Here is a 27,478-nt window from a genome sequence, read left to right on the forward strand (position 1 = left end):
ATGCACTCTATATAGCTCATTCCAGAACCCTGCAATCTGTACACAGTTCATCCCAAAACCCTGCACTCTGTACATAGCTCATCCCAGAACCCTGCACTCTGTATATAGCTCATCCCAAAACCCTGCACTCTGTACACAGCTCATCCCAGAACCCTACACTCTGTATATAGCTCATCCCAGAACCCTGCACTCTGTACATAGCTCATCCCCGAACCCTGCACTCTGTTCATAGCTCAAGCAAGAACCCTGCACTCTGTACATAGCTCATCCCAGATCCCTGCACTCTGTATGTAATGCGCTCCAAACCCTGCATCCTTTTATCCTTTTTTTAAATGAATGTGCTGGGGTTTGTATGTATCCATGAGACTCTTGCTTGTGAAACAATAAAAAAGCATGTTTCATAGGTACAAGGAAACCTGAGTTTTGTTTAATGATGCCCCTTAAGCTCCTCCCATTGTCAGAAGTTTAGCCACGCCCACATTTGCCGTGGCACGCTTTGCAAGGTTACTTCCTTCCTAAAGTGTGCCTCATTCTGAAGTTCAAAATTTGGGAGGTATGGCAATATTATATTCGGTGATGCATGGGAAGGCAGATGGTATGGTACTGCATGACTATACTCCTTGCTGCTGCCATTCAGGAGGGGCTGGCCCTACTTACACACATCCCGGGCCCCTAACCCTGGGGGTTGCAATATCGGTAGTTTCTTCACTGCACCCTATTAAAGTCCATAAGAAAACCCAAAAAAACTGCTTGTTTGCATTATTTGTGAAAGGATCAGCCTAATCATAATGAGCGTATGTATGCTATCTATCTGGATCTCTGCTACAAAAAAAAGAGGAACTCAAAAAAAAAAAAAAAAAACAGCCGCTGAAAGCTGGAGGAGGAGTTTGTTTCCTCGTCTCAGTCTGGGAGATATTTTGCACAACTGTTTAGGATAAAAAAAACTGTATTGGAAAATTATATATAAAAGCCATATACAGTGGGGCAAAAAAGTATTTAGTCAGCCACCAATTGTGCAAGTTCTCCCCCTTAAAAAGATGAGAGAGGCCTGTAATTGTCATCATAGGTATACCTCAACTATGAGAGACAAAATGTGGAAACAAATCCAGATAATCACATTGTCTGATTTTTGAAAGAATTTATTTGCAAGTTATGGTGGAAAATAAGTATTTGGTCGCCTACAAACAAGCAAGATTTCTGGCTCTCACAGACCTGTATCTTCTTTAAGAGGCTCCTCTGTCCTACACTCATTACCTGTATTAATTATTAATTAATTATTCCCACCCCCACTCCTTTCTTCAGTAGCTCTGCAAGGATTGGCTGTTCCACACCTCAGCATGATTTGGCATGCTGAAGTCATGTGGTTACTTTCCTGTCTTTTCACTGGATGTTAGGGATCATAACAGAAGTTCAGTGTAAGCAATACACAGGAGAAAATGCATATTGACAAGGGGAGTGTAGAGGTGGGCGGGGAGTCTACTGACATCAAGACTCCACCCACCGAGCTCCAGACAACAGACCCACCCACAGAATATGCAGTTTTTCGGCTCTCATAACAGACAGAGGGGAGACATTTGACAGGTAAAGATCCATGCAGGAGGCATGTATATCCTTATAGATAACCCCTATGGCAGTAGTTTAGAAAGGATGACATTGGGTTTACATCCACTTTAAGCCAGTACATGTCCGGGCCCGTCTGTGGTTTGCTAGAGAGCATTTGGATGATCCAGAAGAGGATTGGGAGAATGTCATATGATCAGATGAAACCAAAGTAGAACTGTTTGGTAGAAACACAACTCGTCGTGTTTGGAGGAGAGAGAATGCTGAGTAGAAACCAAAGAACAAGGGCATTGAAGATGAAACATGGCTGGGTCTTTGAGCATGACAATGATCCCAAACACACCACCCGGGCAATGAAGGAGTGGCTTCGTAAGAAGCATTCCAAGGTCCTGGAGTGGCCTAGCCAGTCTCCAGATCTCAACCCCATAGAAAACCTTTGGAGGGAGTTGAAAGTCTGTGTTGCCCAGCGACAGCCCCAAAACATCACTGCTCTAGAGGAGATCTGCATGGAGGAATGGGCCAACATACCAGCAACAGTGTGTGACAACCTTGTAAAGACTTACAGAAAACTTTGACCTCTGTCATTGCCAACAAAGGATATATAACAAAGTATTGAGATTAACTTTTGATATTGACAAAATACTTATTTTCCACCATAATTTGCAAATAAATTCTTTCAAAAATCAGACAATGTGATTATCTGGATTTGTTTCCATTTTGTCTCTCATAGTTGAGATATACCTATGATGACAATTACAGGCCTCTCTCATCTTTTTAAGTGGGAGAACTTGCACAATTGGTGGCTGACTAAATACTGTATACACTGTGATTCTAAAACATTAGAATTATCTTCATAATATTTAAGTAAATAAATGGTTAGTCATCTCATCATATTTACCAACAACACCTTGTTCATCACACTGTATGTCATGCGGCATTCTTTCATTTTTGTTTACATCAGCATGATTGTTGAATCCATCTGTTGACTTTTTTAAACGCTACTCTTGGTAATATTAATTATATAATTATATGGTACTGATCAAAGTGTTTCCAAAAAGACATACAAAAGACATACAACATGGTTCTGAATTACTTTTTTCATTTTCTATTTACCTAATTTTTAGATGTTGATGAATGTCAGGATAGAGGATTGTGTCGCAATGGTCGCTGTGTAAACACCCCTGGATCCTTTTATTGCGAATGTACCCCTCCGTGGACACTGGATACTCTGGGAAGGCATTGTAATCTCCCTGACATACAGTCAGGTAATGAGCTAAAATGTACATAAATAGTATTCTTTGTTCTTTAAACATTTTTATATCGTGCTTTTATATCAAAATATGGCATTGGGGGCATTTTCTGAATGCAGTGGGCTTGTGTACAAGAAGCTGGCCCCAGTGTGGACCTGTGTAGCGCTATCTATGTGGGAGCCACTGGTTCTGATACGTCCTCTGTTTTCCACCACAACCCTGCAAGGGCCTCAATCCTACTGACACGCCAGGCTACTAAAGTGAAGTAACAAGACTATGGGTAAAAGAGAACTAGATTATTATTTACAAAGATGGTTATTCGACAAAGTAAAAGCCAATAACGTTTATGTTCACATTATTCAGCACACAAGTTAGGTAACAATCAGAAGTTCATAAATGGTGTAAAGGCCACCAAATCAGCAAAAACAGTAGCAATATCACCCAGAGCACCAAACAGGTAATGAGTAAATTTTATTCAACAATACCAGCATACTTCCCAATTTTTTGAGACGGCAATGAGGGAATCTACTAGCAAAAGTATGTAGGCATAGGAAACGCCCCCCACCATGACCCCTTAAAGCAGAATTAACCCCAAAAAAGATTGGTTAAACCCACCAGTGCTTCTTTTTCTACTATTGTTCCTCTATATTGGCTTTTCAAATGTACAAATGCAGCAATTTGGGATTTGGATGAAAGGTTTAAGACTGGGAAACACTTTTTGAAAGATAAATAGTGCATTTTATATACAACTATATGGATCAGACCAAAATAAGGGACAAATGAGGGGGAAAGAGGGACAGAGGGGCATTGCTCCAAATCAGGGACAGTCCCTCGAAATCAGGGACAGTTGGGAGCTATGATACCAGGGCTGTATTGCCCATGTGTCCTAATGGTGGCTGTGCTAGGCCTAGACTGGTTGGGAGAGCACAATCTGCATTACTAAGAGTACATGCTATTCTTCCAGTTCTGGAGGGGGAATGCGGCGAAAGTATATATTCCCCTCTATTCCTAGTTACAAAGGACTTCAAGCTCTTCAAGGACAAGGTCCCTAAAGATTTTTACTGCAGGGGCTACAAGGACAGGTCTTAAGGGACCTTGTCCTTGAAAATCTTGCAAAACTACCTGAGAAACATATTCGCCACCCACCGATGTCAAAAGATGGACTTGCAATCTCTGTGTGCATGGAAAAACTTGGTTGTCCATCCAGCGGATAAGGGGGGCAGTATTGTGGTTCTAGATAAGAGTCAATACGAAGAGGAGATGTATCGTATTTTGAGTGAACCTGATACATACAGAGAACTCTCTAACAATCCCACTAATGTATACAAAAAACAGCTTCAGAAACTTATTTCTAAAGGTTATGATTCAAGGATTTTGAATAAAAAAGAGAAAGCATTTTTGATTCCTACAGCACCCAGAATTCCCACTATAAATTATTTACCTAAAATCCATAAAAATCCAGTATGTCCCCCAGGCAGACCCATTGTAAGTGGTTTTAATTCCATTACATCACGAGTGGGTAAATACATAGATTTTTATCTACAACCTATAGTAAAGCAAACACCCTCTTATTTGAAAGACACCAGTTCCACTATCAGACTTCTTGAAAACATTGAAATACAAGATGGTTACATCATGGCCACCGCTGACTTGGCATCATTATATACCTGTATACCACATGAGAAAGGTATAGAGGCGGATAGATAGTTTTTGGACCGTGAACAATCTCTGGCATCTTTTCAATGTGATAGAACTGCTTGAATTCGCAACCAAACATAATTACTTTTGGTTCAATTAGCGTTACTACCTCCAACAACGTGGAGTAGCAATGGGAGCGAAGTTCGCTCCAAGTCTTGCGAATTTGTTTATGGCCAAGTGGGAGGAGGATGTCGTCTATACTCACGAGACTACGTCTTTGGTCCTGTGGGCAAGATACATAGACGACATCCTCCTCCTATGGAGTGGAACCTTAAAAACATTGAAACTATTTTTTGAGTATCTTAATTCCAATGATAGAGGCATTTCTCTATCTTATGAAGCCAGTGAAACCAAAATCCACTTCCTCGATTTAGAAATTAAAATTGTGGATAAGCAGTTTAAATTCAAAACTTACTTTAAACCAACAGATCGTAACGGTTTCATTCCCATAGATAGCTGCCACCACAGGTCCTGGCTCAGTTCTATCCCACGGAGCCAGTTTCTGAGACTTCGTAGGAACTGCACTGACACCGACACATTCATCACACAGGCAGGAATCCTCAAACAGAGGTTTATAGATAAAGGATATGATAGTGATAGTTTGGATTTGGAATTCCAAAAAGCTATCAACACTGATATGGAGTCTCTACTCGTGATTAAACCAGAAAGGGAACCTGATGAGACGTTCAAATGGGCTATGCTGACCTCGTTTTCAATACAATATAAACAAATCAAAAACATTATGAGGAAACATTGGAACGTCCTCAGACAGGACAACATTCTGGGCACGATAATGCCCAAACAGGCCAAGGTTATCTTCAGAGGAGCACCGTCCCTGCAGGGCCGTATAGCACCCAATGTTATTAATCCACTGGCCCGCCCTTTTTTTTTTAATGACTGGACTGGTTTCTTTCCGTGTAGGAAGTGTGTAGTTTGCCAGTATAATACACTAGGGAGACGTAAAGTGACAGAATTTACGTCCACTGTCACCGGAAGGAGATACACCATTAAACCATTTTGTACATGTAGTACTAAATATGTAGTGTATCTAATTACTTGTCATTGAACCAAATGCGTGTATAGTTTACATATTTAAATTTTAAATGGCATGATAGAGTTATATAAGACATCTAATCGCAAAGGGTAGGATTTTACCTTTATTATTTTTATGTTTTTGTGTTATCGGATGGTATATCGAATCACAAAAGGTACGATTTTTCTTTCATTATTTTTATGTTATCGGATGGTATATAGATATGATTAGTCATCTATGTCATAGAGTCTAACATTACTGTTCCCTTCCCCTGAGGAGAAACCCTCAAGAAAGGGCTTAAACCAGATTGTTTCATTTAGGCAAGGGGGCTGGGTGGCCTTTAGCCTTTAATTTTTGGATCCATCGTGATTCCATTTGCAACAGGGTCTTATTCCAGTCTCCACCTCAGAGGCTTGGGTGTATACGGTCCAAAATCAGAAATCTTATTTCATACTTGTTATATGTCTATATGCCCTTCTCCAAAATTCCACTTTTGTTTTACCAATATAGAAACATGTGCAGTCGCACAAAATAATGTAGATTACCCCATGGGTTTTACAGTTAGTGAAATGCTTTGGGTAGAACGTCTGGCCGTTGGGAAGGGTAGGATATTTTTGTGTGAGCATGAATTTACAGTGCCCTACATTTAAAAGTTCCTTTGTGTTTACAATTAGGTTTGTTCATTTCTCCTTTGAGGAGGGCGGCACAGTGGTGTAGTGGGAAGCACTCTTGCCTAGCGGTAAAAAGGGTCGCTGGTTCGAATCCCAACCACGACACTACCTGCCTGGAGTTTGCATGTTTTCCCTGTGCCTGCGTGGGTTTCCTCCGGGTACTCCGGTTTCCTCCCACACTCTAAAGACATGCTGGTAGGTTAATTGGCTTCTGTCCAAAATTGGCCCTAGTATATGAATGGGGACCTTGGATTGAGGGTAGGGACTAATGTGAGTGTGCGATGTACAGGGTTAGGGACAATTGTAGACACACACCCACACTCACTCAGGTTGAACTGGATGGATTGGTGTCTTTATTCAACCTTACTAACTATGTGAGGAGGAAGTTCCTCTCTTCCAGGAAATGGACTGGGGACCATTGGTTTTAGAAGGGATACATGGAATACTGGGTGTATCCTATAGGAGCTAGGTAATGCTAGCTCGAAGGCTACAGGATTCACCATTCTTTTGATCTTAAATGGCCCTATGAATCTAGGGCCCAATTTTCGTGAAGGGTAAGGTAACCTGAGATTGGTGGCGGATAGCCAAACTTTCTCACCTATCTTGAAGTCAGGGTTTCTTCTTTCTTTGTCATAATACTTCCTGTAACTGTCTTGAGCCTTTTGCATGGTCTCCTGGATCCTTTGAAAATTTGTTTGAATAGAGGTTACTCGATCTTGGACAGCAGGGACTGAGGTTTCAGGAACGGAATCTGGAAGAAAAGAGGGGTGAAAACCGAAATTTAATCAAAAAGGTGTTTGGTTAGTAGCTGTATGTATGGAATTATTGTAAGCAAATTCTGCGTAGGGCAGAAGAGAAGACCGATCATCCTGGGAGCTGGAACAAAAACAACGGAGATACTGTTCTAAGGTTTGGTTTGTTCTCTCAGTCTGTCCATTGCTCTGGGGATGGTATGCGGAAGAGAGACAAACCTTAATTTCCAGTGACTTGCAGAGCTCCTTCCAAAACTTGGAGGTAAATTGTACGCCTCTGTCCGAGATGATACTAACAGGTACCCCATTCAGCCTTTCTATTTCTTTAATAAAGATGTTGGTTGTGTCCAGAGCAGAAGGAGTGCCTATCATGGGTAAAAAATGTGCCATCTTTGAGAGACGGTCAACAACAACCAGAATGGTGGTAAATCCTTCTGAGGGTGGTAAATCAACAATAAAGTCCATAGAAATTTCTGCCCATGGCCGTTATGGAATAGGTAAGGGCTTCAGCAGCCCCCAAGACTTGGCCTTAGACCCCTTACTGCGCTGGCACGTAATGCATGAGGAGACATATTCTTTACAGTCCCGCCTCCAACCAGGCCACCAAAAGGAACGGGAAATTAATTCCGAGGTCTTCTGCGTTCCAAAATGACCGGCCAATTTATGATCATGAAAGGTTCTTATTCCGGGCCCAAAGCAAGTTGTCGTGTCTCTCCAAGGAGGGTACCTCTGGATCAGTACAGTGATTGGATGCTGTCTTGATGGCGGCTGTAAAATCAGACTGGGTAAGAAGACAAAGATTTTGTGGTGAAAAAATTATACTGGGCTCTGTTAACTGGAGAGGTTCTGGAAACATCCAGGAGAGTGCGTCCGCTTTCCCATTCTTGGAACCAGGTCTATATGAAATATAGAAGTTGAACCTGGAGAAAAAGAGTGCCCATCGTGCCTGTCGGGGTCTCAAGCGTTTGGCTGTCCTAAGGTACTCCAGGTTCTTGCGATCAGTAAAAATTGTGATAGGATGGGACGCACCCTCCAGCAGATATCTCCATTTCTCCAGATCGAACTTGATGGCTAACAATTCCCGGTCACCAACATCATAATTCCTCTCTGGGGGGACTTAGTTTCCGGGATGCAAAGGCTACAGGATGCAGGAGTGCCTTAGGACCCTGTCTTTGAGAAAGAATGGCTCCACTGGCATTTTCGGAGGCATCAACCTCCAACACAAATGGCAGAACTGGGTCTGGATGCTGCAGAATTGGTGCAGAGATGAATAAAGTCTTTAATTTGGCAAAGGCTTCCTGAGCCTCTTGGGACCACTGAAAATGACTGTGTTGACGAGTTAGCTGAGTGATGGGTGAGACAATGGAAGAAAAGCCTACAATGCATCTTCGATAGAAGTTAGCGAAATCGATAAACCGTTGAACTCCTTTCTTGTCTACCGGAGCAGGCCATTTCTGGATCGCCTTGACCTTTTGTGGGTCCATAGCGACCCCTTCGGTAGAGATGACAAATCCTAGAAATTGGACAATAGTTTTCTCAAACTCGCATTTTTCAGCCTTGAGGTACAGTCTATGTCTCCTGAGGATGGTGAGAACTTTTTTCACATGGGTTCGGTGTAACTCAATGGTGGCAGAAAAAATGAAGATGTCATCCAAGTAAACGACTACAAAGTTGTCAAGATAGTCTCGAAAAATACCGTTTACCAGATGATGGAAAGTAGCCGGGGCATTGCACAGCCCAAAAGGCATCACTAAGTATTTGTAATGCCAAAATCGGGACCTGAAGGCGGTTTTCCATTCGTCACCAGCACGGATTCTAATAAGGTTATATGCACCCTGTAAATCTAACTTGGAGAATATTCGGGCAGTCCGGAAACGCTGGAATAACTCTGGGATGAGTGGCAGTGGGTATCGGTTCTTAATAGTTATTTTGTTGAGTTCCCTGTAGTCGATGCAAGGTCTTAGAGAGCCATCTTTTTTCCAACAAAGAAAATACCGGCTCCAGCCGGAGAAGAGGAAGGGCGAATGAAGCCTTTTTCCAGGTTCTCATCAATATAGCTTTTAAGGACCTCCGATTCTGCTTCAGACAGGGGGGATATGCGTCCGAAAGGAATCTCAGAACCAGGTAACAGTTCAATGGGGCAATCGTAGGATCAGTGAGGTGGTAGACAGTCAGCTTTTTTCTTATCAAAGACGTCTTTAAATTCGAGGTTTACTGGAGGAATGTGCTGGAGATTGTCAGATACCGGAACCACTGTCAAGCAGGAAGCTGGGGCTGGAGTAAGACAATGCTGGGAGCAGTAGGTAGAGGAAAAGGCAATCTCTTTCTTATTCCAGTTAATTTGGGGGTCATGAGCTTGTAGCCCGGGGGTGCCCCAATATAATAGGAAATAAAGGAAAACTGATGAGGTCAAAGCGTAAGAACTCTCGGTGACCGGAGTCTGTGGTGGTAAGGATGGATTGAGTTTCCTGTGAGACTGGTCCGGAACAAGGAAGGGATCAATCAGCCAGACAGACCAGAAGGTTTTGTTTCTTATTCTGGAATGGAACGTGTAATTTTTGGGCTAAGGAAATGTCCAGAAAACAACTGCATGCCCCTGAGTCAATGATGGCCGGTAGTTGAATCTCCTCTTCCGGCAACTGTAAGGAGACAGAGTGACGTAAGACTGAGCAAAACCTGTGGCCTGGTAATTCATAATAGACCATGGAAAAAACTTACTAGGTCTCACAGGGCAGTTGCGTAGGTAATGTCCGGACCCTCCGCAGTACAGGCATAGGTCGGCTTGGCGTCTCCGTTGCCTTTCATCAGGGGTGAGAGGAGATCAGACCAGTCCTAGTTGCATGAGTTCTCCTTCCGGAGCAGAAGTGGCTGAAGGAACCGGGAGTGGTGGATAAGCAGAAGAGGCCTTAGGGAGCATCCAGCTGGGTCGGGGAGCCTGGAAACGCTCAGAGCGCCGCTCCCGCATGCGCCTGTCAAGCTTAGTAGTTAATTGAATTAAGCCCTCCAGAGAAGCAGGGGTCTCAACCCGAGCTAGCTCATCTTTAAAGCCTTCTGAGAGTCTTTGGCGGTATTGATATCTAAGGGCGGCCTCGTTCCACCCAGTGTCAGCTGACCATTTATGGAATTCAACAGTATAGTCTTTAACTGGTCTCCTTCCTTGAAATAAGGTATGTAACGTGGCTTCGGCTGTGGCGGTGCGCTGAGGATCGTCATATAGTTGACCCATAGCCTCAAAAAAGGTATCCATAGAATTTAGTAAAGTACTTCTCTGTTCCATGAGGCTGTGAGCCCAGGCCTGTGGCTCCTAGGATAGTAGGGAGATGATGAAACCAACCTTCACAATTTCAGAGGAGAAAGTCCTGGGTTGAAGGGCTAAGTACAAGGAACAGGCGTTCTTGAACGCTCTGAATTTCTTTCGGTCACCCATGAAGCGCTCCAGTGTGGGGACTCCAGGTTCGGGAACAGCCATCATTACAGCAGGACTAGACTGGACCTGAGAAGAGGAGACCCCACTGGAGGGTGCTGGAGCTGCGGATGCTGGTGCAGGTGTTCCGGCAAGTTGCTGAAGGCGACCATCGATCTGCACATAACCCTCTTGTAATTTCTGGACTGCTTCTGTGAGAGCTGTGACCTGCCGGCATAGCACTTCAAGAGGAGAACACGCTCTGTTTGCCTCTGACATGGCTGGTTTGTACTGTCAGATTAAGGTACTCACCGAGGCCAAGATGCAGAGAGCGGTTCACTCTTGCGACTAAGCGCACTCCACCACCTGGAGATGGTACAGAGGGTGAATTGCACGAAGAGGCACAAGCTACCAGCAGGATGGGCAGATCTTGCGTGAAGGTCAGCGAGGAGCTGGATAGCTGTGCAGGTGCTGCCAGGTGAAGGACCCAGCGGGTCAAACAGGAGAATAGAGTCCAGGACAGGGTGGGAGCCAGGATACAAGGCTGAGAGAAAATCCAAGAGCAGGCTGAGGGTCAAACACAGGAGACAACAGCAAAGTTCCAAAACAGGCAGAGGCTCAAGGTACTGGAGACTGAAGATAAATCCAGGTCACAGGCTGAGGGTCAAGGCAGGAGAAGGCAATCCGAGTACAGGCTGAGGGTCAAACACCAGAGGTAAACAAGTCCATTAAACAAGCCAGGGGGTCAAATCCAGGAGAGAGTCAGAGTAGGTCAAGGCAATCCGGTTCACAACAGGTAATAGATAAGCAGGTAACAGGAACAAGATCACAGGGAAGCTGAGAGACAAACCAGCAATTTGTTAAACAGCAAGGCAGCTTTTTATAGGCAGGCAGAGGACTCACATTATGCGTGCGCTATTGCGCGTGCCATTCAGCCGGACCGCAAACACGCGTTCGCCAAAGCGTCGTTCCGCCGCGCATGTGTGCAGGGAAACGGCGATGCTGACAGGATTGATTTTGTTTTTTTCCCTGACAGCCGCTATGCCTTTCTCATGGGGGATTGAGCTATATAAGGATTCGATGTCCACTGTTACTAGTATTGCATTCTCAGAGATCTTTAGTTTGTCAATAATTTGTAAGAAATGAGGTGTGTCTTTTACAAAGGAGGGTAAAGACAAAACGAACGGCTTCAGAAATTCATCCACCAATTTGCTAGCATTTTCACTTATTGCCCCTACACCGGAGATGATTGGTCTTCCGGGTGGGTTATTAGTATCCTTGTGAACTTTTGGAAGTGCGTAGAATACAGGGGTTTGGGGGAGGTTGTGTCTAATAAATTCCCAGAGTTGTTTGGTGATTATATAGTTTGAGTAAGCAGATAGAAATCATCATTGAATTTTTTTGCAATGTTAGCCGGAATCCGGCGATACCATTCCTAATTATTTAATATTTTATTGCACATGTTGACGTAGTTCTCATTATCAAGAACAACGATGTTTCCGCCTTTATAGTAGGTGAGGTTGAAAAAAGACACAAGTCCATCAAGTCCAACCTATGTGTGTGATTATGTGTCAGTATTACATTACATATCCCTGTATATTGCGGTCATTCAGGTGATTATCTAATAGTTTCTTGAAGCTATCAATGCTCCCCGCTGAGACCACCGCCTGTGGAAGGGAATTCCACATCCTTGCCGCTCTTACAGTAAAGAACCCTCTACGTAGTTTAAGGTTAAACCTCTTTTCTTCTAATTGTAATGAGTGGCCACGAGTCTTATTAAACTCTCTTCTGCGAAAAAGTTTTATCCCTATTGTGGGGTCACCAGTACAGTATTTGTAAATTGAAATCATATCCCCTCTCAAGCGTCTCTTCTCCAGAGAGAATAAGTTCAGTGCTCGCAACCTTTCCTCATAACTAAGATCCTCCAGACCCTTTATTAGCTTTGTTGCCCTTCTTTGTACTCGCTCCATTTCCAGTACGTCCCTCCTGAGGACTGGTGCCCAGAACTGGACAGCATACTCCAGGTGCGGCCGGACCAGAGTCTTGTAGAGCGGGAGAATTATCGTTTTATCTCTGCAGTTGATCCCCCTTTTAATGCATGCCAATATTCTGTTTGCTTTATTAGCAGCAGCTTGGCATTGCATGCCATTGCTGAGCCTATCATCCACTAGGACCCCCAAGTCCTTTTCCATCCTAGATTCCCCCAGAGGTTCTCCCCCCAGTGTATAGATTGCATTCATATTTTTGCCACCCAAATGCATTATTTTACATTTTTCTACATTGAACCTCATTTGCCATGTAGTCGCCCACCCCATTAATTTGTTCAGGTCTTTTTGCAAGATTTCCACATCCTGCGGAGAAGTTATTGCCCTGCTTAGCTTAGTATCGTCTGCAAATACAGAGATGGAACTGTTTATCTCATCCTCCAGGTCGTTTATGAACAAATTAAATAGGATTGGTCCCAGCACAGACCCCTGGGGGACCCCACTACCCACCCCTGACCATTCTGAGTACTCCCCATTTATCACCACCCTCTGAACACGCCCTTGTAGCCAGTTTTCAATCCATGTACTCACCCTATGGTCCATGCCAACGCACCTTATTTTGTACAGTAAACGTTTATGGGGAACTGTGTCAAATGCTTTTGCAAAATCCAGATACACCACGTCTACGGGCCTTCCTTTATCTAGATGGCAACTCACCTCCTCATAGAAGGTTAATAGATTGGTTTGGCAAGAACGATTCTTCATGAATCCATGCTGATTACTGCTAATGATATCATTCTTATTACTAAAATCTTGTATATAGTCCCTTATCATCCCCCCAAGAGTTTACATACTATTGATGTTAGGCTAACTGGTCTGTAATTCCCAGGGATGTTTTTTGGGCCCTTTTTAAATATTGGTGCTACATTGGCTTTTCTCCAATCAGCCGGTACCATTCCAGTCAATAGACTGTCTGTAAAAATTAGGAACAACGGTCTGGCAATCACCTGACTGAGTTCCCTAAGTACCCTCGGATGCAAGCCATCTGGTCCCGGTGATTTATTAATGTTAAGTTTCTCAAGTCTAATTTTAATTCCGTCCTCTGTTAACCATGTAGGTGCTTCCTGTGTTGTGTCATAAGGATAAACACTGCAGTTTTGGTTACTGAAGCCCCCCGATTCACTCGTGAAGACTGAGGAGAAGAATAAATTCAATACCTCTGCCATCTCCCCATCCTTTGTAACCAGATGTCCTTCCTCATTCTTTATGGGGCCAATATGGTCTGTCCTCCCTTTTTTACTGTTTACATACTTAAAGAATTTCTTGGGATTTTTTTTGCTCTCCTCCGCTATGTGTCTTTCATGTTCTATCTTAGCCATCCTAATTGCACCCTTACATTTCTTATTGCATTCTTTATAAATTCTGAATGCTGTGGATGATCCCTCAACCTTGTATTTTTTGAAGGCCTTCTCCTTTGCTTTTATATGCATTTTTACATTGGAGTTAAGCCATCCAGGATGTTTGTTCGCTCTTTTAAATTTATTACCCAATGGGATACATTGGCTAATGCCCTTATTTAATATGCTCTTAAAGCAAACCCATCTCTCCTCCGTATTCTTTGTTCCTAATATTTTATCCCAATTTATGCCTTTTAGCAAGGTTTGTAGTTTAGGGAAGTTGGCTCTTTTGAAATTCAGTGTCTTTGTGTTCCCTTCATGTCTCCTATTTGTGTGATTTATACTGAAACTAATTGACCTGTGATCGCTGTTACCTAAATTGCCCCGTATTTCCACATCTGTTATCAGGTCTCTATTGTTGGTAATCAGTAGATCTAGTAATGTTTTATTTCTAGTTGGTGCGTCTACCATCTGACTCATAAAATTGTCCTGCAAGACATTAAGGAACTGGCGAGCCTTAAATGAATGCGCGGTTCCCTCTGCCCAGTCTATGTCTGGATAATTAAAATCCCCCATTATGATAACACTTCCCATCCTTGCTGCTAATCCAATTTGTGATAGGAGATCCGTCTCCACTTCCTCCCTCAGGTTAGGGGGCCTATAGCATACTCCCAGTATTATTTTCCCCTTAGCTTCATCCCTTTGGAGCTCTACCCATAAAGATTCCACCTCCTCCCTAGCCCCCTCAGTGATGTCATCTCTCACATTCACTTGTACATTATTCTTGATATATAGGCATACCCCTCCCCCTTTTTTACCCTTTCTATCCTTGCGGTATAGGGTATACCCTTGAATGTTTGCCAGCCAATCATGAGAGCTGTTGAACCAGGTCTCTGAAATTCCCACAAAATCCAAATCCTCCTTGTACAACAGTATCTCTAGTTCACCCATCTTGTCCGCCAGGCTCCTGGCATTGGTGAACATGCCACATAGTTTAGACCGGTCGCATATTGTCCTCGTATTGGGTGTTTCAAGATTGCAACTTGGACTTGCTACTATACTCACCTTGTGTTTTTGTGCTTTGGTTAACCTACCACTAATGCCCCCAATACTACCCTCTGGAATATCTTCCACGCTGGCTATCACTGTCTCTGGACCCTCCCCCCCATCGCCTAGTTTAAAAACCCCTCTAACTTTTTGGCCATCTTCATTCCCAGCAGATCTGCACCCTCCTCATTTAGGTGCAGTCCGTCCCTTCTATAGTACCGGTTACTGACTGAGAAGTCGGCCCAGTCCTCCAGGAACCCAAACCCCTCCTTACTACACCAGCTCTTCAGCCACTTGTTTATTTCCCTAATCTCCCGCTGCCTCTCTGGTGTGGCTCGATGTACCGGTAGTATTCCTGAGAACACTACCTTGGAGGTCCTTTTCCTCAATTTAGCTCCTAAGTCCCTAAAATCGTTCTTTAGGACACTCCATCTGCCTCTGACTTTGTCATTGGTGCCAATGTGCACCATGACAGCCGGGTCTTCCCCAGCCCCTCCCAGTAATCTGTCCACAAGATCCGTGATGTGCCGAACCCGAGCGCCCGGTAGACAACATACTGTTCGGCGCTTCAAGTCTTGGTTACAGATTGCCCTCTCTGTCCTTCTAAGAATTGAGTCCCCTACCACCAGAATCTGTCTTTCCTTTCCCTTTGCTGCCCCCCCACTCTCACTGGAGGAGTTCTTCCCCTGGCAGCTAGGAGAGTCCCTCATCTCCAGCAGTGCTGGTCCCTGACTGGTAACACCAATGTCACTCAATGGAGCGTACTTATTGGGATGCTCCAGTCCTGGATCAGCCTCCCTGGCACTTCCCCCTCTACCCCTCCTGACTGTCACCCATCTACTCTTTGCTAGTGCCTGCACCTCTTTGTCTCCACCCGCCTCTGTGCTGGCCCCTGCCGGCACCGTCCGTGTACATTCCTGGCTCACCTTTAGTATGGAGGGACTTCCCAGTGCTGACAGTTGCTTCCCCAGATTCAGAACCTGGGCTTCCAGGGAAACAATGTGTTTACATTTTGCACAGCAGTATTCGCCCTCGATCGGATGATCAAGGAACGCATACATGCAGCAAGATGTACAAAGAGTCGCCTCTCCACACCCGCCGGGCATCGTACCTATTAAATTTAGTGAGGATTTGGGGATTTTACCCTGTCCAAATTACCTAACAACTAGCTTCCTGGCACTAATACTCAAGACAATACACAGGTACACGACAAGACAATACACAGGTACACAATACACAAGTACTAACGATCCACACACACTATTCAGACAACACTCAGATACTCACACTACACAGGTACTATGACCCCTGTTATAACCTCCTGTTTTAAACTCTTGTTTTTAACTCCCACTTAATCCAGCTCCACTTACACCAAGCTCCACAGCTTCAAACTGAGCACGCTCAGACTGAGTCCTACAACAAGTTAAATAGGCACCTGGGCACCTGTGAGCAATTAACCACACCCCTTAATTGATAGACTGATGAAACAGAAAAAAAAAAAAAAAAAAGCTATTTAAAAAGTGACAGCAAAAGGCAAATTAAAAACTAAAAGGAAAAGTCCCCAAAATGCAACCCAGCAAACACCAACAGACAGCAGCAAACACACACCAACAGACAGCAGCAATACACACACCAACAGACAGCAGCAATACACACACCAACAGACAGCAGCAATACACACACCAACAGACAGCAGCAATACACACACCAACAGACAGCAGCAATACACACACCAACAGACAGCAAGACTTGTATACTCTAATGCCGCGTACACACGGTCGGACTTTCCGGCATACTTGGTCCGGCGGACCAGAGTGTGCCGGACAATCCGCCCGTGTGTGGGCGGCGGCGGACTTTTCCGGCGGACTTCTTCCCAAAAGCCCGCCGGACCTAGATTTGAAACAAGTTTTAAATCTTTCCGTAGGACTCAGTTTCGGGCGGAAAGTCCGCTCGTGTGTGTGCTGGTCCGACGGAAAGCCCGCTCGTGTGTAGGCTGGTCCGACGGACCAGATGCGACGCGAGGGCAGGGTATTGCATCTCGCGCTCTCTGCAATAGGAAAAACAAATTTTCCTATTGCGGTGAGCGCGGTGCATGCCAGGCCCTTAGGTCTGGTATGGATTATAAAGGGAACCCCCTACGCCGAAAAAACGGCGTGGGGTCCCCCCTAAAATCCATACCAGACCCCGATCCGAGCACGCAGCCTGGCCGGTCAGGAAAGGGGGTGGGGACGAGCGAGCGCCCCCCCCCCTCCTGAACCGTACCAGGCCGCATGCCCTCAACATGGGGGGTGGGTGCTTTGGGGGAGGGGGGCGCCCTGCGGGGCCCCCCCACCCCAAAGCACCTTGTCCCCATGTTGATGAGGACAAGGGCCTCTTCCCGACAACCCTGGCCGTTGGTTGTCGGGGTCTGCGGGTGGGGGCTTATCGGAATCTGGGAGCCCCCTTTAATAAGGGGGCCCCCAGATCCCGGCCCCCCACCCTATGTGAATGAGTATGGGGTACATGGTACCCCTACCCATTCACCTAGGGAAAAAGTGTAAGTAATAAAACACACTACACAGGTTTTTAAAATATTTTATTAAACAGCTCCGGGGGGGGGATCTTCCTCCGGCTTCGGGGGTCTTCTTCCGGCTTCGGGGGTCCCTCCGCTTCATCTTCTCCCGGCGTCCGGTTGGTTCTTCTCCGCTCTCTTCTCCCGGTGTTCCTGTTCTTCGGCCGGCTCCTCTGCTGTCTTCAAGTAGCTCTCTTGCCAGCAGAGGTCCGGACTTCTGGGCTTCTGGGCTTCTGGGCTTCTGGGCTTCTCTTCCCCAGATGTTGACACGACGCTCTCTCCTGCTGGACTGCTCTCCGAGGGCTGCGTTGTGACTTATATAGGCGGAGACCCCGCCCCCTTTTGATGTCACAGTCCCTGGGCATGCTGGGACTGTGACGTTTTAGGGGGCGTGGTCAACATCACCCAGTGACCACGCCCCCTAAAACGTCACAGTCCCAGCATGCCCAGGGACTGTGACATCAAAAGGGGGCGGGGTCTCCGCCTATATAAGTCACAACGCAGCCCTCGGAGAGCAGTCCAGCAGGAGAGAGCGTCGTGTCAACATCTGGGGAAGAGAAGCCCAGAAGCCCAGAAGCCCAGAAGTCCGGACCTCTGCTGGCAAGAGAGCTACTTGAAGACAGCAGAGGAGCCGGCCGAAGAACAGGAACACCGGGAGAAGAGAGCGGAGAAGAACCAACCGGACGCCGGGAGAAGATGAAGCGGAGGGACCCCCGAAGCCGGAAGAAGACCCCTGAAGCCGGAGGAAGATCCCCCCCCCGGAGCTGTTTAATAAAATATTTTAAAAACCTGTGTAGTGTGTTTTATTACTTACACTTTTTCCCTAGGTGAATGGGTAGGGGTACCATGTACCCCATACTCATTCACATAGGGTGGGGGGCCGGGATCTGGGGGGCCCCTTATTAAAGGGGGCTCCCAGATTCCGATAAGCCCCCGCCCGCAGACCCCGACAACCAACGGCCAGGGTTGTCGGGAAGAGGCCCTTGTCCTCATCAACATGGGGACAAGGTGCTTTGGGGTGGGGGGGCCCCGCAGGGCGCCCCCCTCCCCCAAAGCACCCACCCCCCATGTTGAGGGCATGCGGCCTGGTACGGTTCAGGAGGGGGGGGGCGCTCGCTCGTCCCCACCCCCTTTCCTGACCGGCCAGGCTGCGTGCTCGGATCGGGGTCTGGTATGGATTTTAGGGGGGACCCCACGCCGTTTTTTCGGCGTAGGGGGTTCCCTTTATAATCCATACCAGACCTAAGGGCCTGGTATGCCCCGCGACGGGGCTCGCAAGGTGTCAATCTCGCCGATAAAAGCGGCAAGATTGACATCCTTTTCTAGTCCCGTCGCACCTGAGTCACGTTCAAAATGAACGGACTTGTCCGTGTGTGGGCAAGTCCGTTCATTCTGAAAGTCCGCCGGAACTCCGGCGAAAGTCCGTCGGAAAGACGGGCGGACTTAGCCCGCCGGAAAGTCCGGGTGTGTGTGGGCAAGTCCGTCCGTTTTAAAGTCCGGCGCACCTGGCGGACAAAGTCCGTCGGAAAGTGTGCCGGACCAAGTAGGATAGAAAGTCCGACCGTGTGTACGCGGCATAACACTTGTTTTTAACTCCCACTTAATCCAGCTCCACTTACACCAAGCTCCACCGCTTCAAACTGAGCACTTATCTGCGGCCTTTATGGTAATTTGGTTGTTGCTAGATAGTGTTCTTAGTGCTGAGATTTCTCTTTTTGTTAAATTGTTGGAAAAAAATTTTTGTATGAGTCTTTAGCTTGTCTAGTTCTTTATCTACCAAATTCAGAAATGCTGCTGCATTTGGATAGGTACTCGGTGCTGGGCAAAAATCTGATTTTTTTTCTTTGATGCAGACCTATTTGTCTTAGAGATATTGCCTGCTGTTTCAACTGATTTCAAAATTTGGGAAAGGTCGATATTATCGATGAGATTGATTTGATCACTCTCCTCGGTCCGATTGGTTTGGTCATTCTCTTCAAGGAGAGACACCAATTCATCTATTGCCTGATTTTCCTGTGGAGTGAAGTCCATTGACCTTCCTTGTTTATAAAATAGTTTTTTTTAGGATTAATTTCCGGACAAAGAGTTAAAGATCTTTGTATATTTCAAATTTATCTGCGTCTTGATTTGTGCAGAAATTTAAGCCCTTCTTTAGGACAGCTATTTCATCTTGGGATAATTTATAGGATGATAGATTGATTATATTGAGCTCAATTTAATTTTTTTCACTAATAGATGTTGTGAGGGCTAAAGTGCTATCTGTGTGTATGTACTGAGATTGGGTTGTGTGGGTTGGGTACCCATAAGGATCCTCTCTAAAAAAGACAGATCTTTGGAAATGTTGTCAAGTGAACCAATAGTTGAAGTGTTGGGTTGAGAGATAGATTCCTTTGTTCTAGTCAGTTGTGCAGGAGGATTTTCACTAGTCAAAGTGTGGGTGTTAGTGTGCGTGTTGAGTGTTTTAGTGATTGGCTTGTGTGTTGGTATAGAGAGATTGCTTGGTTTAACAAGCCCAGGGCAGATGGAGAAACAGGGAGGCTTACGGTTCAAATTTTCTGAAAGTGGTCCGTCACACTCTGTTGGCTTTTTGGACCCTTTTGCAAGGACGGCCGGTCAAAATTATTTCCGACAACTGGACCACGGTAGCCTATGTGAACCGACAGGGCGGTATGAAGAGCCTTCCTCTACTAAAAATCACGTGCCAGATATTCCAATGGGCAGAGGGAAATGTCAAATCACTAACAGCCACTCACCTTCCAGGTTCACATAATGTCTTAGCTGCAGATTTTTAAACCACAATGAGTGGAGCCTCAGTCCCAGTTATCTGCACAAATCATTGCTTCTGAGACTCAAAGTTCTCCTGAAGATCCAGAGAGAGAAGGTATCTGCCATAGTAATTCACCTCCTTTTGGCCCAGGAGGCCCTGGTTTACGTTGGCCTGGAAAATTAAGCTGGAGCAATCTGTTCGTCTACCTGTTTGTCAAGATCTTCTGCACTAGAATGGAGTTTATCACCTGAACCTCAACTGGTTGAAGCTATCTGCATGGCGGTTGAAAGGAGGTCCCTGAGAGATCTACAACTCTCCAAAAGTGTGGTAAGAGCGCTTTTAAAAGCCAGAAACAATTCAACGAACTCTGTCTACCATCGAGTTTGGAAAGCTTTTTTGCGGATGGCGGCGGAGTAGAAGTGGAATCCTTTGGCTCAAATGTGTCAAACGTTCTAGACTTCCTTCAAAATAGCCTGGAAAGCAGCTTGGCATATAATTCCTTGAGGGTACAGGTTTCGGCAATATCGGCAATGTCAAATCATAGATGGGCCTTTAATCCCTTGACAAAAAACAGTAATGATCTCCTGCGCTTTGGTGTTTAGTCTCTAAATAAGTGGTGTGACCAACTTTTTAAATTTAGACAATGCCTACAGTCTTGCAGCCCTCCTCAGAATAATGGGTATTCTTGAAACTGGAACAAAATAGAAAAAAGGAAGGGCGCACCGACCTTGCGCATTACCAATGATAACATTTTATTAAAAGCATAAAAACAATGTTTATACTCACAAACGAGCAAGTAAATGAGGCTTGTCAATTGACGAGACAGTGTTTTTTAAGCACTGGCAAACTGGACCAGGTGTTGAGGGGATCAGATGATATCCCAAACGGCTGACGCATTTTAAGGGCGCACCCTTCTCATCAGAGCTTAAACGGGCAATGGCTCATCTCTCCTAGATCCCTCTATATGTATCCACGTGTCCATGCCTCAAGTGTCACCCATCCAAATGGGTCACACCCATCTGCGTGGACTAGCACCACCCAATAAGTCTAATAGAGCCCAAAGCTATCTTCTTTAAAAATCCTTTTTACTTTCAATTTTTGTATGCCAATTATAGTTGTGGTTGTGGAGCTGACTGTTGGTCCCACCCACTATGCATTTTCAGGTCCCCTGTATGTATCTGCGTGCCTTAATGCCCATAGAAGGATTCCTAGTACAATTATTTAGCTATTTAATTAATTGTTTCATTATTCAATTAACATGCCCCTCTAGTAGTGCCTTAGTGCAATATCTGTATTTAGCTGCTGGAGGGGGATGTATTAGGCTAGTAGGGAGTTTGTGTGTGCGCGCATGTGGGTATGCGCGCGCACACACAATTGTAGAGCTGGGACATGCTATGAATGGCGATTATCCCAGGCGGAAGTGACCTCACTAGCGTCCGGAAGTGGCGGGTGGAACACATACACCCTCACTTCCGGTCTGCGTCTCCTGCGTGCACAGCATTGGCTGGTTGTGCATGCGGGAGCGGAAGTGACGCTGTGGACCACCAGATGTCATGGGTGGAATGCAAATACGGCCACACTTACTCGCGTTTAGTATGGCGTGCAGTTCATTCAGGGCTTCTGATGGTCCTGTATTATACAGGCCATACATTATCTACGATCAGGTGGTGGGGCTTTCCCCATACCCCTCTTCCTATTGACCTGCAGGGACTGCGAGACCAAGGTAAGAGGTGCCTTACTATATTGGGGCAATGTATCCCCTTAGCATTTTCAGCTTGCAACACACCTCTGTCCTTTGTGTCTTTGATGGGGGTTGTTCTTTCCTAACAGAAGATTTGGTTTGGGCTCTATTAGACTTATTGGGCAGTGCTAGTCCACACAGATGGGTGTGACCCATTTGGGTGGGTGGCACTTGAGGCATGGACACGTGGATACATATAGAGGGATCTAGGAGAGATGAACCATTGTCTGTTTAGGCTCTGATGAAAAGGGTGTGCCCTTGAAATGCGTCAGCTATTTGGGATATCATCTGATCCCCTCAACACCTGGTCCTGTTTGCCGGTGCTTAGAGACACTGTCTCATCAATTGACAAGCCTCATTTACTTGCTCATTTGTGAGTATAAACATTGTTTTTATGCTTTTAATAAAATGTTATCATTGGTAATGCACAAGGTCGACGCACCCTTCCTTTTTTCTTTTTTGTTCCTTTAATCCTTTGGTCATCCAGTTTCTTTAAGGCTGCAGTGAAGATTTGTCCTCCGGTGAAAATGTACTTTGCCAAATGGGACTTGACTCTGGTACTGAAAAAGCTCTACTCTTACCACCATTTGAGCCACTCTCATCATGTTGTTTGTTTCACTTGACCTTATGGACCATCTTTTTAAGTGCTATTGCCTCCACAAGTAGAGTCTCAGAGCTTTTTGCCTTTTCAGTGAAAGATCCTTGCTGCTTGCTTCTAAAAGACAGAATAGTTCTAAGGCCATTGCCGAATGTATCTATCTCCTTTCATTTAAATTGGGAAACAATTCTTCCAGCCTTCCCAGATGATGGTATAGAAGACCAATGTAAAAAGTTGGATTTAGTTAAGTCACCCACAGCATATATGGAACAAACTAGCGAGTTCCTTAAAGAGGAACATGTGTTCATCTTTCCTAACGGTTCGAGGAAGGGATGTGCCATTCCGCCCAGAATTCTATCGGCTTGGATTATTAAAACAATTCAAATTGCTTACAAATTACAGGTAAGTATGGGCAACCAATTTCCTTAATATATGTGTATGTAAATAGAACTGATCCACAAAACAGATAATGGATGCTTCACAATGGCTCATATAAAATGTGAAATTGAAACTGGTTACATCTCTTTTCACCAGCCTCTAAAATACCCCCATGAAACAGTTATTTGATAATATAACTTTAGATGATGACTAGCAAAGAATTTGGTAAATATCAGTGGCCCATATAGCTGTTGGGCCTTATCATAGCTTGAAATTCTCCTCAAGCCCACACAAGGTTATTGTGTATTTCATAAAGACAAGTCATAGTCCAGTCCTAGGTTTGACTTTGTTACATGAGTTATGTCACAAACAGGGGTCAGGCTCGAAGACCAGTTGCTATAGCAGTAGCAGGACTACCACTGACCAGCAGGATAGGTACACAGGTAATCACCCTGGAGGATGACGCAGGCTCATCTGAGGTGCGGAGCCTAAGTACTAACCGGTGTTCAACAGAGCTCCTGATGGTGGAGATGTATTTTGCTGCATGTTATTACCAGGTTGAGGTCCTCAGGATCACCCCACCAGGAGGTGAGCAAGCTGAGGTCCAGTAGCAGATAAGCAGGTAAGGTTTAAACAGAAGCATAGTCAGTAAACAAGCCAAAGGTCAGTAATGAATAGCTGCAGGTTGGGATTAGGCAGAAGCATAGTCAAGGAACAAACCAAGGGTGGATAATGAGTGGTAGCAAAATATGGACAGCAGCAGGGAAAACAAAAGTGATATACTGACTGAAGAGAGCACAATAATCTGGCAAACAGGAAGTGCAGAGATATGACTTATATCAAGAAGTTCATGGGAGGAGCCAGGGCCAGCGCTACCATAAGGTGACTTAAGCAGCCGCCTTTACTGTCCAGTGCTGTCATGGTAGGCGTGGCTGGGAAGGGTGGCAGGAGCTCAGCAGACCTCTGTCTGCTCAGCCACCCTCCTGTACACAGACCAGCAAGTGACGTGTATGATGTCACTTCCTGGAACAGAGCTGTCATTCTCCAGGGATCAGTGCTAGGGGAAGCAACTAATGGAACACGGTCCCATGTCAGCTGCAGTGGATTTGAGAGGAGACATTCAGGATCAAATAGACCTTGGGTGTCTCCATAAAGAGAATCTGTCACCTATATGCTATCACAAAGGGGGCTATTGGTCCCCTATCTGATAGCAATAAAAGTTAAGTAAAAATAAATAAAAATTAAACCAAAAATGTTTTAAGTATATAAGAAGACATAAAAACATTAAAAAAAAATTAAACATTTTATGAGCCTCCCCCCTATCCCCCCCCCCCCCAACACACACACTCACACAACAGGCGTGCATTGGGGTACCAATGTACGAAAATGCATATTGTCCTACACATGTTAAATATAAGTACGCACGACAGAATTTTAGCACCAGTGCTCCTGCTTAACGCCAAACTGATGACCTGTAGGGGCTTTTGAAAACTTTGCGGATGCAAGCAAAATTAAAGTTTGACATGGGTATCTATTTACTCGGCACAACCTCATCTTATTTTACTAAAACAGTTAGGTAATAAATTGCATTTATGTACCCAGAAATTAACTTTAGTGTATTTTTTTACTGAAAGGTTGCCTTTCATAAACAGTTGTGCTAATGTCATGTAACAAAAAATTAGAACTGCCAACATTTTATTCTCTAGGGTGTCTGCTAATATTTTGGAGGTTTTAAGTAAATTTCAGGCCTAAAATGATTTTTAAAACAATGTTTATAAAAACATGTTTTTAAAAAATGGCTTCAGGACTGCCATTTTGGAGGGGGTGGTGGGAGGATGGGGGCGGCAAAAATTCTTGCACTGGCCCTGGAAGGAAAAAAGGTTCAAGGTTCAGCAGAAGTCTAGGCACAAGACAGGGTTGTCCAATGGAACAGACAGGATGCTGTCCAGCATCTCAGGTACCTCAGTGAGAACAGTTATTGCCAGACACAGCAGAGGTCCCAGGTTCAAGTCCAGGCCCTGACAAAATATCTCTCGCCATCTTGTGGTAAAGTAATGCTTAGTGACACTGCTCTAGGAGCTCCAATCCCCATAAATCCAGGTTATTCTCTATTTCCTGGCTCAGGCTCACTTTTTAAAGATGAATTGTTCCGTTTTAGCAATCTTCATGACAAGTCCAAAATTAAGCTTCTGCCAACAACAATTTGCTTTCGCAATTTGCTGTAGGCCAACTCCACATTGCCTTCAATAGAGCAGTTTCTCAGATAATTCAGTACATAATTCCACTGAACAGGGCCACAAGATGGTTTAGATAGTATTAGCTTGGCATTAATGTTTATCAGATCATCTTCCCAGACAAAACGGCAGTAGAAATTCCTGCCAGTAACGTCATAATGAAAAGTAGAAAGTTCTTTACATCCATATATGTCATGTTGTCGTTTAGTCATGTCCGACTCTTCATGACCTCATGGACCATAGCGCCAGGCTTTTCTGTTCTCCACTGCCTCCCGGAGCTTGCTTACCTTCATGTTCATTGTTTTTTTTTTTTTTCAATTTCTTTATTAGGTTTTTTAAGACAAAAATTCACACAATACAAATTCAGTCAGAGCCGGGTAGCCACTACCAGCCTTACTTATGCATATACCAACAGTCTAAAAATTCATGCCACCCTCCCCCCCAAGATCCCCCCTCACCCACCCCTCATCTCTCCAAGTACCTATCATCAGTCCCGCCCCCTCACACTCACTCCCCCAACCTTCCCTCCACCATCCTTTCAGCATATCTCGGTGATTGCTTGTACTTTATCCAGTCTTTTCATCTCCTTTTAAACCCCTCTTCTCCTACTTCACCACTGAACCTTAGAAACTCCAAATTATAAGTTTTGTTAATTTTACATAACCAACTCCTCAAGGGGATCCTTCCAATGTCTGGGGATTAAGCTTTTTGCAGCATTTAGGAGATGGGGCAGCAATGTTCTCCTATATTGTTTGATGGACATTCTGACCCTGTGGAACAGACAAACCCATGGGTCCTAAGGTATTTTAGTGCCAGTAATTTCTTCTATTATTAGTATTACTTATTTCCAGTATACTTTTATTTTAGGGCATGTCCACCATATATGGGACGTAGTTCCAATTTCCGCACATCCCCTCCAGCATAATTTAGGGGTATCCCTTTAGTAGTGGTGTAATTTATATGGAGTTGCATACCAGCGTGACAAACACTTGCAATTAATTTCTGTCGAGCTACAATCTGATGATCATGTATCAACCGTAATATTTTACAAACATCTACCTCCATGTCTCCTCTTCCTCCCATTTTTTGATAAACCTGATCGGTTGGTGGAGGGACTCCACAAAGTGTTTCAGCTGTGCAAACCTCCACCTGTTTACTTCCAATACATCTTATTGGTCAATTCCTGAAAAGTACATATTTTACCATTCACTGTAATATCTTTTAATTGTGCATCTTTTTGCTTAATCCAATTACCAAACAAACTCTCTTTCCTGGTGTAAAATAATTTGTGTCGCTTAATGGTATCAGAGGGGAATTATACCCCACTTTTCTCTTTTGTGTACCGTGTCTCACATTACCATTGCTATCCGTGTAATCGTGTGAGTGTGCTCATCTAAATCTCTTATTTGTGGCGGAATCCATATCACTTTCCCTAGGGTAACCTTACTAATCCTACTTTCCAATTTGACCCACCTTTTTTCCTTTGTTTTTTTTTACCCATTCAACCACCCGTGACATAAGAATTGCAATATAATAGGTTTTTATATCTGGTACCCCCAAACCACCTTGTGCCTTATCTCTCGTTAGTACCGCCAAACTTATACGGGGCTTTTTATTATGCCAAATAAACCTACGTAGTAGCATATTTAATATTTTGAAATATGTTTCTGGGATTAAGATTGGTAACATTTGCATCTTATATAATATTTTAGGGAGGATTATCATTTTAAAGTTGTTTATCCTACCAATCCAAGACCTTTGTCTAGAAGCGATTTTATTTTAATCGGTTTTGATATCATTCAACAGAGGAATAAAATTTTGTTGGTAAATGGTCTCAGGTGAGGGTGTTATATCAACTCCTAAATACTTTAACTCGGTGTCCCTCCGTATAAATGGGAAGTCCTGTTTGTATATTCCTTCCTCCTGTGGCTTAACGCTTATGTTAAGTATTTCCGACTTGGAGGGGTTCATTTTGAAATTTGCTACATCACCGTAGGTTTTCAAAGCTTTCAATACGTTGGGGAGGGTTGTCCTAGGGCTTATAATGTAAAACAAGTTGTCATTGGCATATGCCGCTAGTTTATGTTCCTCCTCATCAATCTGTATCCCCCTAATATCGGGGTTTTGTCTAACCCCTGCCAACAATGGTTCTAATGATAGGACTAACAGTAATGGGGACAGGGGACAACCCTTTCGAGTCCCATTGTACATTTCAAAGGACCCTGATACTGCCCCATTATTTTAATCCTTTCTGTAGGATGATTATATAGGGCGTTTATCCAGAGAATCATCTTAGGGCCCACTCCAAATGCCTCCAATGTGTTCTGCATAAATCCCCAGTCTACTCTGTCAAACGGCATCTATAGACGGTAGCAGTCCTGAGGATTTACTATCTTTTAACTTTTTTACTAGT

General features: G+C 44.6%; 1 protein-coding gene across 8 annotated transcripts in view; it reads left to right on the forward strand.

Annotated features, from left to right (window-relative positions):
* LTBP3 (latent transforming growth factor beta binding protein 3) overlaps positions 1 to 27,478 on the forward strand; it is a 1,979,464-nt gene that overhangs the window by 1,565,487 nt on the left and 386,499 nt on the right. For 6 of the 8 annotated variants that reach the window (XM_073605046.1, XM_073605047.1, XM_073605043.1 and 3 more), the window contains one exon: positions 2,685 to 2,825. The exons of the other annotated variants lie outside the window; for them this stretch is intronic. In XM_073605046.1, the coding sequence (XP_073461147.1) occupies positions 2,685 to 2,825 (141 nt within the window). The remainder of the gene's footprint in view (positions 1 to 2,684; positions 2,826 to 27,478) is intronic. 8 annotated transcript variants of the gene reach the window in all.

Source organism: Aquarana catesbeiana, linkage group LG11 (assembly GCF_042186555.1).
Source record: "Aquarana catesbeiana isolate 2022-GZ linkage group LG11, ASM4218655v1, whole genome shotgun sequence".
Lineage (NCBI taxonomy): Eukaryota > Metazoa > Chordata > Amphibia > Anura > Ranidae > Aquarana > Aquarana catesbeiana.